An 18,066-nucleotide genomic window follows, 5' to 3' on the forward strand; every position below is an offset into this window, starting at 1 on the left:
AATAAATTTATAATTATGCAATATTTTATTTATTACAGTAAAAGATTTTCTACATAGGATTACGCATGATCAATTTGAATAATTCTTCAATTTTAGTAATCATCAGATTCTGAAATAGAACATAAAATGGAGAGATCAAATTACATTTTAGCTTCTTTAAATACTTCAGTGAATACTTCATTGAACTGCTACACCCTGAAATATAATCAGTTTACATTCGAAGTTAGAAAATAAAGACTTTTGCATTTTTCTAGCACAAAATTTATGCATTAATAGTAATGAAAATATTTTCTCACCACACTGATTTACTCTATATCATCCAGCTTTGTTAATTTGCTGTAACGTAGCTCAGAGCAGAAAGAAGATGTAAGTCAGTCCTGTGGTTTCAGAAGTTAGACCTTTTATTGCCTTGTAAAGTAGCAGTAGCGACACACTTCAAAGTGTTCCAAACTACTTTGAATATAAACCTATTGAGTTATAAGTCCCATTCTACATTGAACAGCATCTTCAAAAGAAGCTTTAGAAAGATCCCTAAGGGTAGAACAAATGAAACGTAAGATAGAGAGGATGCAACCAAAAGCATGCTGATTACTCTTCCATGGATTTTAGAGTTACTTTTAGTCCTCCAAAGCAATGTGCTTCAGGCTGCCATATCATGTTCATTGTTCTAGAGACTATACATTAGCCTTGAGATCTACAATTGCAAATAATGAAAATGTTAATACAAAAGATTTTTCCCCCAAAGGTGTTCTTTTAAGAGGATTTGTTCACTTTCAGCATGGTTTCCAAGAATTTCTGGAGCCTTCCTTCTTGAGAGAGAGTTCATTTTGAATAACTTTCCCAAACTCAAGAACTTACTCTTTTAATTTATCCAAACATGAAATGAAATCTAATTCCTTCATTCTATAAGACTATATAGAATTATATAATTCCATAGTATGTACACAATATATGTAGCAATAGTAGTAATTGCACTGATATTTTCAATGATAAAAATAGCTAATATTTTTGTCAGAGCTTCTTATGTAACAAGTTTCAATGCTAAATGCTTTTCATGCATTATCTCATCTCAGGCTCACTTAAACATGTGAAGCCAATTTAGAGTTACTTCCATTTTACAGAGGCAGAAACAGAGGTATAAAGAGCAGACTACACTCAAGCCAGCTGAAAAGCCTACGCCTTTCTTGAGTATGCCAGAAGACCCCCTTTTATTGCTAAAAGTGTGTGATATTTAGTTTAGGAACACAGTAACTGGCGTGTCAGTGCTTGTTAAATTAATAGAGAGACAGGTTTCTACCTCTTACATATTAGAATCCAATGGCAAAAGATGGAAAATGACCTGCATTATATCATATAGTTTATTAGTGTTAGAGGTGAATGGGTATTGCCGCTTGGAGTATGCTTATCCATGTTCAGAGGCTTAGGTGACCATTGTCACTTAGCCTGGGTGCCTAAGCAATGTTGTGATAGGGTAGGGAAGCCTTTGAGAGGGGAGAAATTCTGAGCTGACCCCTCCACTATTCTGTGAGCTTCATCTATGATATGCTTCATTCCACATTCCAGAAAGAAAGGATAAAGACCACTTTAAAATATTAATATTATCCTTTCACTCGGGGGAAGATGTTTACCATTTTGCTCATGTGTGTCTCAAGTGTGTCTTAAGACCAAATATTCTCTATATTTCCACCTGGACTATTTTATTCTGTAATCAGTAAAATAAGGGGGAAGTGTTATTGCCTTACATGGCTGAAATCCTGCCATAAATCTTTACGCATATTTACACGTATTTAGCCTCATAAGTATATGTTGAGCAAGACCAAAATAATTCTAAAAGGAATGTAAATTTTGATATTATTTTTAAAAAGAATAGCTTTTTAATGATAGTTACTCTCCTTCCTTAGGCGATTTAAATAAATTAATATTCAGCAAGTTTTATTTGCTAATATTCTTGAGGTAGGGTTTGTTTCATCTTACATGTACAAGGTTTAAGTACGTCTGCCAAATCTTAGTTTAAGGATGTTGTCAAGACAGATGTTGGCCCCAACTATTAACATTTCATGGTAGAGACAAACAGGAAGTAAGAGTTGAAATGAGATAAAACAATATTATTAGAAAACATATGTACAAGAATGCTCTGGGTTTCTGAAGTACTGGGGCATTTAGTAACTGCTATTTAATGGAAAGGTTTGATCTCCTCCCTCCCTTTATATGTTTTATATAAATTTCTTGCTATCCTTAATCCCAATAAACGCTATGTTAATCACTATATAACTTTAATATAGCTGCATAAGTTCTATCACAGGATTGATTCCCATTTTACTGTTTTTCAAAAATGCTAATTTCAGTACATATTAAGAGGGTTATTGAATAAGTTTGACTTGTGTGAGATTTCACCTAAATCATGGGGTAAAATCTAGCTAATAACTCATCACAAAAGAGATGAATAGGGTTGAATAAGATATCTAGTTTCATTCAGTATATTTATTGTATGCTGTATTGCTATTTTGAAAATGTGACTGCTTGAGGTGTTAAAAGTTTAGCCAGAATGCACTAGTCAATCTATTCCAGTCTTTGATCAAAGTGTGCTTCTGAAATTCAGAAGAACCAAATATCTATAGAAATGTAGCTTTTGGCATCCAGGGGCTATATTTCAGACAGTTTTCTCTCTACTGTCTATCATCCATCCACTAATACATACATCTATCTACATGTCCTTTTATTCAGCATTTATACTATGTGTGACTAAAACTTCATGTAAATCCATGCTTAAACTAAGTATTTTATTCAATTCTATCCAGGATACATGAACTTCTTTTACACACTTTATAAATATTAAAAATGTTTCTGAAATGTATTTTTAAAACTTTATTTTCAAAATTAAAATAATATTTTACTATACATAAGTATATATATACTACATACATAAAATATATGTTAACATGCACAAAACAAAACAGACTTAAGTTTATAAAAAATTTTTAAAAGAAGAGTACACACTAATATTATATACTAATGTGATTTAAGAATTACCATATTCGTTAATTGTAAACACGGTTAAACAACTTAAATATTTATGAATGACATGATGACAGTTTAGTCCTACATAAATTTATTGACAGACTTTTAATTCTTCCGAATTCCCTTTGCAAGGTGAATACTTTCTAAATACCTAGGAATATTTTCTAAATTAAAAAAAAAATCTGTGGTGCGATTTTAAGTTTAAATACATGGATGAAAAGGCATGATAATGCAGATGGATTATTTTTTTCTTTGTACATCAGAACCTCTGCCAAGATATGATTTTCCAGCAGGTTTACTCACTTTACCCATTATACGCACTATTTCTCAACTTCCTGTGCTGCAAATCAACAGTGTTGTGATACTGACTTACACACTGTATCCCTATAAACTTTCTATAATTGAGCTTTGCAGATTAAACACAAAATTATTCCTTTTTGGTAGATTACATTTTCTCTCTCCGTTTCTTTCTCTTTTGCAGTTCATTATGCTGACATACCTTTTCATGTTGGCCTGGCTGGGAGTCACGGCTTTCACCTCACTGCCAGTTTACATGTACTTCAATCTGTGGACCATCTGCCGGAACACCACATTAGTGGAGGGAGCAAATCTCTGCTTGGACCTTCGTCAGTTTGGTAGGTGGATATTGGATCTCTTAACTGGAAAACACCACCCCGTATTGTGTTACCTACATAGCTGCCTCTAAAATATTATAGATCCCTTTGGAATGATCAGTACCTCTTCTACCACAGAGATAAATTTATCAGAGTATTACTGCTAAGACTGGTCCCTTCAAATTTCAAGTAGAAAGTCAAGGGTGAATGGATATTAATATCACAACATATACATATGTATATTGACCAGGATGTCAGATCACATTCCCTGGTATTGGCAGGTTAGAAGTGTGGTTTCCTTTTCTTGATTCCTTTGCTCTTTCCCAAACTCAATGTGGTATCTGCATTCTACTTTCATCCTCCCATGAAAAACTGCACAAATGTCAAGTCTACAATAAAGATCACCTAAGAAGGACACGGTTCATTGCCTTCTGAAATGGGAGGGCAGCATCTTAGTTAGCATTTAATAATGATAAAAACAAAAAATGTTAAATAAATTAGCAGTCTGCTTTGGTTATTTTCATTTAGGGCTAAAATCCCATGTAATAATAATACTCGTATGTATATGGGTTTACCACATAAAGACCCTATTTTAAGTACTTCACATGTGTCACGTTGTTTGCTTCTCATGACTCTATATGGTAGGCAATACTGTTTTCTTCTTCTGTAGATGACAAAACTGAGGCACAATGGGGTTGTTCAGTGACTTGTCCAAGGTTACACAGCTAGCAACTGACAGAGCTAGGATTCAAATATGGGCAACGCAGGTTGAATCAGAGGCTGTGTTCTTGCTCATAAGTCAACTGTCTTTCATATTAAAACTTAGTACTGAGCTGGAAGTGGAAAAGTAGAGTATAATCTCAGTTAGCCTATATGAGATTCTATGTTATCATGTGTAACATGATGGGAGCTACAGAATTTATAAAAGACATGCAAATCTACATTTGCAAATGGATTATTTTTTCTCTGAACAGACATTAAAAGCCAACCTACTAACACCTAGGGACACTGAGCTTTTTTCTCTAATGAGGTTTCCTCATACTTCAGAAAAGCAGGAAACATTTCACTTAGATGGGATATGAAGGGCTTGTGGCTTTACAGTTATGCTGTAAGTAGATTATAGGGTAGCCAACTAACTGTGTGTTCAGAACAGGCTTACCTACCATCCTAACAGATGAAGCCTTAAGTCCCCCTGTAGTGTGATCCACTACGCTACACTAGTTCGCATTTAATAATAATAAAATCAGGTGGGGCGTGGTGGCTCATGCCAGCACTTTGGGAGGCCAAGGCAGGCACATCACCTAAGGTCAGGTGTTCGAGACCAGTGTGGCCAAGGTAGTGAAATCCTGTTTCTACTAAAAATAAAAAAATTAGTTGGGCATGGTGGCACATGCCTGTAGTCCCAGCTACTCAGGAGGCTGAGGCAGGAGAATTTCTTGAATCCAAGAGGCAGAGGTTGTAGTTAGCTGAGATGGCAGACTGGGCGACTGAGACTCCATCTCAAAATAAATAAATAAATACATACATACATACATACATACATACAGATAAAAATCAAAGAGTGCTAAATAAGTGAGCAGTCCTCTTTAGTTAATTTTATTTAGGGCAAAAATCTCATGTAATAATAATACTCATATGTACATGCGTACAGGGGGAAAAGTTCTATGGGTGACATTCTTGGCAAGAGGGAATACAGACACTGGGGAGGTTTTACTCTCAAAATCAAATCCCTTGTAGATATCAGAAAAGGAGCCCACAGCAAATGCTGCTGGAGGTCACTGCAGAACAGCTGCTTAGAAAGCCATGACTCTGCTTTCAGCCCCTTTTCCTAAACGTCTTCCTTTTATTCTGCCGATGCTAAAAGTTAAATTTGAAAAATATGTGATTAGCCTCTCAAATAGGGTTAGCGGGTTAAAATACAGGGCACCCAGTTAAATTTGAATTTCAGATAAACAAGCTGTATTTTAATTACAAGTATGGTACCCAATATTGTATGGGATATAGTTATACTAAAATGATTTGTTCTTTATCTGAAATTCAAGTTTAACTAAGGGACTAAAAACTAAGATTGTTTTCACTGTTAAATCTGTTAACCCTACTCTCAGAGCTTCGGTTTGTCTTAAGAAAGTGTTATCACTGGACTACATGAGGGTCAGATTCTCTTGAATGTGATTGTTTATATTTTCAGAAATACACGACAGATTAGCATGTTCTGATTAGAAACATTTCATTTCTTATAGTATAATAAATGCAAATAGTTAAGTAGGTGATTATAAGGTCTTTGGTATTATCAAACCAGATTCTAAACTGAAAAAATATTGGGAGACTTTAGAAAAATAATATTTAAAATTTCCCCAAGTTGGTTTTCTAAAGGACAGAAGGAATAATCCTTTGTAAAAGATAAATGGACCGTCTTAATATTTTCAACTTTAAAAAAAGAAAAACTTATTAATTCTCAATGCATTCAAGTGCTTGTGATCCCCAAATGAACCTAATTTCACTGAAAGTGTTGAGACTTATACCACTGGGCATATAGGATTCCTTATGACATTAAGCACAGAATATGTCTTAGAATCATAGAATTTTATAAATGGACTTCATTTATCACCAGTCCAGCTGTCTGGTCTAAAAGAAATGGAGCCCTAAGAAATGAAATAATTTTCCAGGGATATAGCTACCCAGCAGGCCATGCTGGGATGGAAAGGTGAGTGTCCTGAATCTTAGCACAATTATTTTCTACTCGACAGCTTTTCAAATACAATTTTTAGCAAAAGAGCTTTTTTCAACTATAATCTTAAGTAAACCATTAGTCTATTAAGTAGACAGAATAAAGGATCCTCAAAGATGTACACATTCCGATTCCTGAAACATACATATATGCGAGATTACTTGTCAATGGGGAATTAGGGTTGCTAGTCAACTGATCTTAAAATGGGGAGATTATCCTGGATTAGCCAGATGGGCCCAGTGTAGTCCCAAGGGTCCTTCAAACTGGAAGAGAGAGTCAGAAGAGTCAGTCAGAGAGAGATAGACTACGGAAAAAAGGCAGAAAGATGCAGTGTTGCTGGCTTTAAAGATGGAGAAAAGGGGCCAAGAGCCAAGGCATGTGGGTGGCCTGGAGAAGCTGGAATAGAAAAGAAAACTGCTCCTGCTTCTAGAGCCTCCAGAGAAGTACAGCCCTGATGACCCTTTGGTTTTTAGCTTTGTCTTCCAGAACTGTAAGAGACAAACTTGTGTTGCTTTAAGCCACTACATTTGTGACAGTCTGTTATAGCAGCAATAGGAGACAAATACAATATTGAAAGCCAAGGTCAATTTTTTTCCCAAACCACTTTATTGTTTTCGTGATCTCCTACATTTACTTGATCATGATGGCAACCCATTTTCTGTAAAAGCCAGCAAAGTTGCATCTCCCTGACAATTCTGCAAGCTTCATTCCCCTTCACAACTTACTCCAACACAGGTACCAGTTCTAGAGTTAAGGATGTGAACATCTGTGGGAGCCTATTTTTTGCCTACTGCAGTCTGTGGGAGGCTATTTTTTGCCTACTCTGGCCACCAAAGATACACATCCATTTCTTTGTGTGAAATACATTCAACCTACCCCAAGTTCCAAAGGTTTCATCCCATTATGACATCAACTCAAAGTCAAAAACCTGATTTCAATCTCATTAGTTCATATCTCTGATTGTCTTTGTTTTTTAAAAAAGAGTATGCTATATTATTTGTTTCCATATTTCATAAAGCATAAATATGTGGTTAAAATTATTATTTGAAGCTTACCAATGTTTACAACATATTTATCAAGATTTATCCAAATGTACCTTTTCTTTTGTGAATTTGGAAGAAAGAGGAGACACTTTTTAGATGTCATGCAGCCTTTACATGAGCTATTAAGACATTCTGTTTAACTCTTTATATAAAATCTATTGCTGTTTAGTATTTATTTGCCCTCTAAATTATATATCCTGGTAAGACTCCTGAATGTATGTATACAACCACATTATTATCAAGAAGCATCAGCGAACCATTCCTCAAACATTGTATTAGGATCAATTTAGAATTTACTAATATTCATCAAAAAGACAATTGCATAGATAAGAATATACTTTAAAGTAATTTTCCTTGTTGCAAAGTTGTCTCCTTAGTATATAGATGCTATCTTTTATTTTACAGGAGACCAGGTATTTAAACTATGTAATAGGAACTCTCAGCCTATAATGGCCATTATACCTGCTTAGTGGAGGTATGCATCTCACTATTCATTCCCATGCATGTAATACATTTATGCAATTCAAACAATTCTAATGGAAGGCAGAGCCATTACGTGATATAGTTGGACAATTTGTAGACAGCATATCATATTAGGACTTTCTGTATTTCAAAATGCATCATGAAATAATTTTACTTGTATTTGGAAGCTTTTATTATGATTTCTGTTATCCTCCAATTATATATTCTGTGATTCAATTTCATTGGATGTATTAGATGTTTATCCATATAATTTTATATGAGGAAATGTTAAAATCGATCTTCATTACATCATCTAGCTGCAAGATTTGAAACTTTCCTCCATTACAACCTGAAGATTTGATAAAACTTAAGGGCAAGCCATGGAGAGAAAGTAGATAGGGCTTCTTTTAGACTTTTAGCCAATCCTACCTCTTACTCAGCACACCCACATATGTTAGTGAGAGAAGCTTGTTTTTATCTTACTTCCATAAAGCACTTCTCAGTAGGATTTCATTTCATTTATTTGCTCACACTATTTTTGTTGCTGAAAGCAGGGATTCCATCTAGGTCGCAGCACTCGCCACACAGAAAGCCAGTCACTGAGACAGAAAGTATTGCCAGAGAAGAAGGCTTTTTCAGGTGCTGCAGCCGAGGTGGATGGGAGATCAGTCTCAAATCTGTCCTCCGCCACTAAAAAATCAACTGATTTTAAGAAAGTACCTCGCCTGAATTATCCAGGTGGCATCAGTATAATCAGAAGCGTCCTTAAAAATGAAAAAAAGGGCCAAAGGAGAGGAGTCACTCAGAGGGAGATGGACTAGAGAAGAAGGGTATGAAAAGATCCATTGTTGCTGACTTTGAAAATAAAGAAAAGCCCCCCAGAGCCAGGAGAGTTGGGTGGTCTGTAAAATCTGCAAAAGGATACACTGGTATTCTATCATTTTTAAAATTAGCAATGTAAATGTAAATTATTTTTAAATTTGAGCATTTGTATTTCATAGTAGGGAGTTAATACCTATCATTCTATCAGACATCAGAGTGTCATAAGTAGCTGCTCATTCTGCTTACCTCCAACTCATTTACATGTTTTGTTTGTTTGTTTGTTTTTTGAGATGGAGTCTTGCTCTGTTGCCCAGGCTGGAGTACAGTCGCGCAATCGCGGTTCGCTGCAAACTCTGTCTCCCGGGTTCAAGCAGTTCTCCTGCCTCAGCCTCCTGAGGAGCTGGATTACAGGCGTGTACCACCATGCCTGGCTATTTTTTGTATTTTTAGTAGAGAAGGGGTTACACCATGTTGGCCAGGCTGGTCTCGAACTCCTGACCTCAAATGATCCACGTGCCTTCACCTCCTGAAGTGCTGGGATTACAGGCGTGAGCCACCGCCCCCGGCCTATAGTTTTCTTAATAGGAATGTACAACCCTAGGAATCATACTTTAACTGTCCAGTAAGCACCAAAGGTTTTTATTGCCATAGTGATGAAAGTCATAGTAACTGTGTACACATATTGTGCATCATTTTCTCTGAAGTTGTTCGTATTTCAGGCACAAAGCATTATCACAATGCTAGAAATATATTACTTGTGTTTAGCTAAAATGAAAAATATGAAGTACTAAAAAAGCCTGTTACTGCAACTTTCATGCATCAAGTCCTCCCTGTTCTCCCCAATTCTGTTTGCACCTAGTTCTTAATGCTTCACTTGCCTAGTTTTAGCTTATTATTTTTGTTATTTTTGAGACAGAGTCTCACTCTGTCACCCAGGTTGGAGTGCAGTGGCATGACCTCGTCTCACTGCGACATCCACCTCCTGGGTTCAAGCCGTTCTCCTGCCTCTGCCTCCCAAGTAGCTGGCGCCCACCACCACACATGGCTAATTTTTGTATTTTTTTTAGTAGAGATGGGGTTTCACCATGTTGGCCAGGCTGGTCTTGAACTCCTGACCTCAGGTGATCCGCCTGCCTGAGCCTCCTACAGTGTTGGGATTACAGGAATGAGCCACTGCGCCTGGCCATCCTTGTTTATAACTTGCCTTTTCTCCTAATTGCTTTGAAGAAACTGAAAATGTCAGTCTGCACCATTTAGCCAAAAACTTTTCCATAGGTAATAAATATATATATTCAATATTTAGAAAAATTGATATAAATTTGAATAATCTTAATTTTTGGTGAGAACAATTTGGCCATTCATAGACAGATATACAAGAATCAAAATAATCAGGTTTTCAAATTTACACTGGAGCTCCTCCTCCACAGGCTCACTTCTAGAGCTTCATATTATTCATATGTTGACTTTTAAGCTACAAGTATTTTTTAATGTATATTATATATGTCTGTTATGCATGGTATACTTATCACAAAAACTTGTGTGTGTGTGTACACATATGCGTATAGCATCAAGAGTACTGCCGGTTCAGTAATGACGTTAGCAGTGGCACATCCATATGGGCCTGCAGCAACCTCACTTTCTTGCCTCCTCAGAAGGAAGAATTCAACTGAGGGGCATAAGACAGAGTGAGACACCAAGGCAAGTTTCAGAGCAGGAAGGAAAGTCTATTAAAAGGTTTTAGAGCAGTAATGAAAGTAAGTACAGTTGGAAAAGGACCAAGTGGGCGACTTGAGAGATCAAGTGCACTGTTTGATCTTTTGACTTGGGGTTTTCTACATTGGCCTTCTTCTAGGGTCTTGCATACTTCTCACCTGATTCTTCCCTTGGGGTGGGCTGTCCGCATGCGCAGTGGCTGACCAGCACTTGGGAGGGACCATACGTGCAGTGTGTTTTCTGGACTTTCTCGCATGCTTATTTGAGATGTTTTTCACTTACCATTTGAGTGTTCCTAGAGGAAGGTCATATATCAGTTACACTCTGCCATTTTGCCTCTTAGTGTGCATGCTTGAGCCCACTCGTCCAACCCCTGAGTTCGTATCAGGAAGCTACTGATCACCAGCCACAGGTGTTTCTTTATTGGGAGACAGCTGTGACCAATTATTATTTTAGAAAGACGGTTGACAACTGCCTGACTGTCACCTGATGATGGCCTGACATCCTTGGTGGGTGATTGGTTGGAGGACTCTCTTGCTCTGTTCATGTCTGACTAACTACCTACTGTAACAATAGTATTTTTTTAAATAATGTAGAAAGGTTTCATGAGTAGTTGTCATTTGAAGGACAGGAGAAACACAGCTCAGGGAATATTCTTGTCAGAGAGAAGAACCAGTACTAAGTTACCAAGCCAATATGATACCTGGTTTCTCAGGAAACAGCAGGGAAGCCAATGTGCCCGAAGTAGAATAAGAGAGCAGAAGCAAAGATTGAGATGAAGTCTACAAGTTCTCGTGATGTACCATCTTAATGAGTGCATTACAGAACATTACAGGTATGGGGCTTTATTCAGAGGGGAATAGAGAGTCATTACAGATTTTGGCAGAGGAAGGAGATGGTCTGACTAATAACAGAAGGATTACTCTGGCTGCTACTTGAAGAATGGTTTGCAGGAAGGGTAGAAGCAAGGAAGCCAGTTAGCATATGATTGTACTAATCCAAGTGGGAAATTTTGGCGGCTTGGATCAGGAGATGGCAAGGGAGGTGGGAAGAATCGGTCTGATTATGGATATATTTTGAACATAGAGGCAGCAGTATTTCCTGGTAGATTGCATATAGGGTTTGGGGGGAAAAAAGAGAATTCAAGGAGGAATTTCTTTTGACTGAGCAAGTGGTAAGATTTGCTATCAGGAAAGATAGGAAAGGCTATGAGAAGTGTTTGCTTGGGAGTGGAACCAGCAAAGGAGAAGAGCAGAAGTTTTTTTTTAAACTGCTTATTAGAAATCCAAATAGAATTGTCAGATAAGAAATTGGATATATGAATCCTGATTTCAGAAGACAGATATGGGATGGCCACATAGATTTAGGAGTTGTTGATAATATTTAAATATCTGGGACTGGATGAGATATGCATGGGAGAAAAAGGGCTGAAGAGTGAAGGGTGAGAAGCTCCAACTTAAGAGGTCAGAGAGAAGAGGAGGCAACAGTCAAAAATATGAGAAGAAGGAGCCAATGAGATAAGAAACGTAGAAACTGAAAAGTCTAGATTTTAGAAGTCAAATGAAGAGAGCATGAAAGAAAAGGTGGGCATCAACTGTGTTTAATACTGCCAACTTGCAAGAAGATGGAAATTGAGAATTAATCCTTGGAGGTCATTAGTGATCTTTATAAGAAAAATTTCCATGGAGAGGGGTTAGGGCAAAATCTGACTTGAGAGGGTTTCAGTAGAAATGAAAGGAACGGAATTGCAATAAGGTTAGGCAACACTTTCTAGGTGTTTTGCTGAAAACGTGAATTGAGAAATGGATAAGGAAATGTAAGTACAACATAAATATTCCACAGAATAAAGTCTGTAATGGATTACTATGAAGAGAGAGAGCCTTGACTGGAAGCTTTTTCAACAATGGTGATTTTTAGGGAGGAAATCTCATGAGAAAACCCTTTTAAATTTTTAACCACTCTTAGAACCATATTGGCAGAAAGGAAAGGTTGTAGAGAGGGATCTCTGTGTTTGTTTACTGCAAATAGATTTTTTCGCCCTGAAATAGATTCCACAAACTATTTGCAAAGGAGAAACTAACAGCAGAAGCTTTGTAAGAGAGGGAGAATGATGATACCCCATAAAGTTAAGAATATGTAAATACATATACATATTAAAACTAAATAAAGAAGGCCTGGCACCATGGCTCATACCTGTAATTCCAGAACTTTGGGAGGCTGAGGCGGGCAGATCACTTGGGGTAAGGAGTCTGAGACCAGTCTGGCCAACATGGTGAAACTCATCTCTACTAAAAATACAAAAGTTAGCTGGGTGTGGTGGCATGCCCCTGTAATCCCAGCTACTCTGGAGGCTGAGGCATCAAAATTACTCGAATCCGGGAGGTGTAGGTTGCGATTAGCTGAGATTGCACCACTATACTCCAGCCTGGGTGACGGAGTGAGACTCCATCTCAAATAAAACAAACCAAACCATAAAAATGAAACAACAACAAAAACAACTGAAGAGCAACAAATGCTAAAGGCTTAAGTATTAGAATGTCCTCAATGTGTTTTATCATGCCTGTATGTGTTTAGCACTTCAAGAGTTCTGAAAATGAAATTAAAGAGCCATCATCAGATGAACTTGGTTACTTTTCCTCTCTAAAATGAGATGAAGAGACAAGCCAGTGAATTACCTCTGTGTTCGTTTTAAAAGTGTAGTGTTCTAGGCCCCACATTCATAGATTCCCATCTATTCTATCTATCAGTTTTGTGTTAGAGTCTAAAAATACATATTTTTGACAATTTCCTAGGTGATTCTACTGCAGTTGGTCTGTGAACCAACTGGAACTGGGGTAAATAGAAGTGAAATGGCAACTTTTCATTTCCTGTTACTAATAGCATTGTTTGTAATATTGGCAGAAAAGAAAAGTACTCCTTTGAGCAATATGCTTTTATAGATTAACAGAAGCATGGCACCAGCTGAACAAATTTAGATCCTGACTTCAGCACAGTCTGGGGCATAGTTAACAAAATAATTGTGATGTCTATACTATCACATTAATGGGCCAAACCAATGAACTGGCTATAATTGAATCTGGAAATTCTGGTAGTGAGATTCAATTAAATTCAGATTGAAATTATTTGAATTGCTTGAGGGCTGAATAGTTTGGCATATTATATTCATAATTCTCTGCATAGTTATTATCCACAATGAAAGCTAAATAATTTTTCCACTATAACATAAGATAAAATGGAACTTGCTTAGATTTGATTAGCAAAAACTTTCATTTTTTTCTCTCTTGGCTCTTCAAAACATTTATACTGCTAAACTGTCATTTTCTACACATTGTAGGAATTGTGACAATTGGAGAGGAAAAGAAAATTTGTACTGTATCTGAGAATTTCTTGAGGATGTGCGAATCTACTGAGGTGAGTGGTTTTACAGCCTTTAATTTTGTCAGAATTTTAGCATTCATTTTGTTATTTGGATAATGTCTTAAAACTAAATCTATATTGAATTTTCCCTTTATTCTATCAGAGGCAATTTTATTTGAAGTAGTGTTATTCAAGGGAGTAAAGGCTAAACAGGAATTAGATGCTCTACATATTTCAAGAAACATTATAATAACTATTTCAAATTTTCTGGAAACTCATTTTAATGAAGGCTGAAAACATGACGAATTTTTTTTTTTTTTTTTTTTTTTTTTTGAGACGGAATCTCGCTCTGTTGCCCAGGCTGGAGTGCAGCCGCACGATCTCGGCTCACTGCAAGCTCCGCCTCCCGGGTTCACGCCATTCTCCTACCTTAGCCTCCTGAGTAGCTGGGACTACAGGCACCCGCCACCACGCCCTGCTAATTTTTTTGTATTTTTAGTAGAGACAGGTTTCACCGTGTTAGCCAGGATGGTCTCAATTTCCTGACATCGTGATCCGCCCGCCTCGGCCTCCCAAAGTGTTGGGATTACAGGCGTGAGCCACCACGCCCGGCGATGAAGTTATTTTAAAGAGAGCATAGCCCTCCTTATATTGTTATAATGTTAGTGATGAAAACCATCATTATTAATCATTGTCTCATCTTTATAATGAAAGTATATTATAATGATGAAGTTGAAAGGATTTAAAGGATTTTCAAGGGAAAATATATTGTAATAATCTGTTTTGATCGAGTGTGTGATTTATCACAGGCTTGCTTTTATTTAAGATGCACAAAGCCTTGTTTATAAGACAGCAGCAATCTTGGCCTCTCTTCTCCCTGTAACTCTGGCACCTTTTGATTCTCTGTGGTTTCCGTTGCAGCTGAACATGACCTTCCACTTGTTTATTGTGGCACTTGCTGGAGCTGGGGCAGCAGTCATTGCTATGGTAAGACCTCAAAGCTCTGGTGCTTGGTTTTCAATGTGAATTCCAGAGCTATTTGCTTGTAGAGATGATAAACTATCTCTAAAGTTTGAAGTCCATGTAAAACACATTTATTTCATCAGATTTAAAAAGCCAGGGGGAACAATGGGCAACTAAGTAAGTCAACAACAAGGCTAAACCCCAAGAAATAGTATTGTTACCATATCGAGAACATTAACAAAAATAGTAATTCATTAAGATTTTAGATATTAGATTACTATAAATATAAAAATTATTTCTGTAGCATATATGTATATACCAATGTGACATTCTGAGTAATCTAATCTATTCCTTGATTTACATTTTTTTCCTTAACTAAGAACATTAAAAAACCATATAGAGTCATTTATGAAAAACAAATTAGGTTATTTAAAAAAAAACATAACCCTCAGTAGTTTCAAGTCATGTCTTCTATATCTAATTTGCTGCAGAAATATTAAGAGCCAGTCGTTAGATCTTCTTTTAAGACATCAAGCTTTTACACGGTGAGGAGGATCTACCACGTGCCAGGGCCAGTCTCCTCCTTTCTAACTTGGCATGAGTTCCAACTTGCCCACTGGAATGCCAAATATCAACCCAGAGCAAGTGCTCTGAGCATCAGTAATAGCTTTTGCAGCCAATATCTTCAGTATATGTTTGTATCCTTGAGGATGAGTAGCCCTAGAAGGACTCCCAGTAACCTCACGACTGTCACAGCCAAGTTAATATATAAAAATGGTGAATGAATTGGAATTTATTTAATTCTGTTCCTTATGGTGCCAGTGTCTATCTAATGTATTGGTGAAAGGAACACTTTCTTAAAAAAAAGGTTTTCTCTCTTGTCAGAGACTAAAAATAAGAATGATGAGAAAATGCGAATGTGCTAATAAGCCATGTCAGACTGGTTATTTTAGTGATTTCATAATTATTTTGTATTTAATTTGTTTTATTAAAAATGACTTACATATATTTTCAATAAAACTGACTATGTCAGTAGTAACATGAATTTTCATATGTTTTGTTACTTTAGCATTGCTCAACATTTTTGATATAGTGACAATAAAACTCTATATAGAAATTTTGTTTCAGAATATGAGATGCTTGATAAAGATCATGTTGGTTGATTAATTGGGGGGATCAAAATAGAACAAGAAGCAAAGGCCTTATATTCTTAACCTAAAATTAATGCTAAACTATGCCCTGGGGAAGGATCAACAAGTTCTGGCCAATGATATATCAAATATTATGGTCCTTAGGAGAATATATGCTGGCTGTGACATCAGGGGAAACATATGTACCTTTGTGTTCATGCACCCATTCCTATACTGTCAAAAACTTTAATGACACGGGTATGTACAAGCAATATATACCCAGGTACAAGAAGTCTGTGAGGGTATCTTTTAAAAAGTGGATTATAATAAACATTTGTTTGCATTTGCTACATATATGTGCATATAAAATTTTGTCTAAAAATACAGGTATACACTAGCGAAAAACACCTATTTAGACAAATGGTATTTAAATATCCCTGAAAATGCTTACTCTGAAAACAAATCAACAGATTTGGAGATAATAGAAATTTATATATTATGTATTTCTTAAGCAATCTATGCTTTCCATATACTTAAAGCTATACATAAATTTTATTTAAAACAGAAAGTTTAGAAGATAATTTTTTCAAGTACTAAGCATTCTTTGGGGGTTATTTTCTCTGTCTAGAGTCATCACAAAACTCCATACTAGCTTCAATGATTGACCTACGTATTTCCAACTTATTAGCTCTAATAATAGTGCAGGTCTTAGGAGAGAGGGAAAATATAACGACTGCTACTATTCCTGGTACTAATACTGCTAGTACCAGGAATAATAAAGCAGGGACCTTATTATTAATAATATTTCTTAAAAACTTAATACATATTAAGAACTTAAGAATATTAATTGTAGTGCTATTAATAGTATTTCTTAAGAACTTACTCTGTTCTACTCTACTCCATTATTTTGTAGAGAAATTAGGAATGCTACATGCTGACAAAGTAAGTCAACTTAGCATTGGACCAGATTTCAGTAATCACTGTTCACCTAGCAAGGGACAGTAATAAGCCCTGCAACTTGTGTTCCCCCTAAGGCCAGAGGAAATGCCTGTAAGATCCATTAGGAAGCACCTGTTTCTGAATTGGAGTGACCTTGATTTTTTTTTGAAACGTAGTCTCCTCTGTCACCCAGGCTAGAGTGCAGTGGCGCGATCTCGGCTCGCTGCAAGCTCTGCCTCCCAGGTTCACGCCATTCTCCTGCCTCAGCCTCCCGAGTAGCTGGGACTACAGGCACCTGCCACCACACCCAGCTAATTTTTTGTATTTCTAGTAGAGACGGGGTTTCACCATGTTAACCAGGAAGGTCTCGATCTCCTGACCTCGTGATCCGACCGCCTCGGCCTCCCAAAGTGCTGGGATTACAGGTGTGAGCCACCATACCTGGCCTTGAATTTCTTTTCAGTATTTCACTCATATGTGTACATATATATATAATATAAAAATAAATATATTTTTATATATAGTATATATATTATATAAATATATATATGTATTTTTTTGAGACAGAGTCTCACTCTGTTGCCCAGGCTAGAATAGTGTGTCATGATCTCAGCTCGCTGCAACCTCCGCCTCCCAGGTTCCATCGATTCTCCTGCCTCATCCTCCTGCGTAGCTGGGATTACAGGCACATGCTACCACACCCAGCTATTTTTGTATTTTTAGTAGAGATGGGGTTTCACCATGTTGGCCAGGCTGGTCTTGAACTCCTGACTTCAGGTGATCAACCCGCCTTGGCCTCCCAAAGTGCTGGGATTACAGGCGTGAGCCACCGCACCCGGCCTCACTCATACGTATTTAATAATAATTTGGGGGCCACATTTTCTCAGATATTATGAAATGTTTTTGAAGATTGAAAAATGTATTCATTTATTTGGCAAATATTTTGTGTATCTGCTATGTACTAAGCACTCTCCACAGCACTTGATATTTTACAGCAACAAAATACTGCATAAACTTCATTATGTGTATAAGCCTTATTTAATCCATATGTAGTGATTAAGTTTTCACTATGTAAATGCCATAATGTACAAGAATGTAACTCACAGCCCTGCTTTCAGGTGGCTTATAATGTTCCTTAAACAAAATGCTAAACTTCAGAGGAAACAGAAAATTCTAAAAATAGGTTATTTATAGTGGTATGCATCTTTTTCCCTACATTCCATGTCAAAATTGTTTTTTTTTTTTTTTTTTTTTTTTTTTTTTTTTTTTTTTTTTTT

General features: G+C 36.6%; 1 protein-coding gene across 4 annotated transcripts in view; it reads left to right on the forward strand.

The window, feature by feature from the left end:
- GPM6A (glycoprotein M6A) overlaps positions 1-18,066 on the forward strand; it is a 364,860-nt gene that overhangs the window by 343,526 nt on the left and 3,268 nt on the right. For all 4 annotated transcript variants that reach the window (XM_023229352.1, XM_023229338.1, XM_023229361.1 and 1 more), the window contains 3 exons: positions 3,500-3,653; positions 13,735-13,811; positions 14,679-14,744. In XM_023229352.1, the coding sequence (XP_023085120.1) occupies positions 3,500-3,653; positions 13,735-13,811; positions 14,679-14,744 (297 nt within the window). The remainder of the gene's footprint in view (positions 1-3,499; positions 3,654-13,734; positions 13,812-14,678; positions 14,745-18,066) is intronic.

This window comes from Piliocolobus tephrosceles, chromosome 3 (genome assembly GCF_002776525.5).
Source record: "Piliocolobus tephrosceles isolate RC106 chromosome 3, ASM277652v3, whole genome shotgun sequence".
In the NCBI taxonomy this organism is placed as follows: domain Eukaryota; kingdom Metazoa; phylum Chordata; class Mammalia; order Primates; family Cercopithecidae; genus Piliocolobus; species Piliocolobus tephrosceles.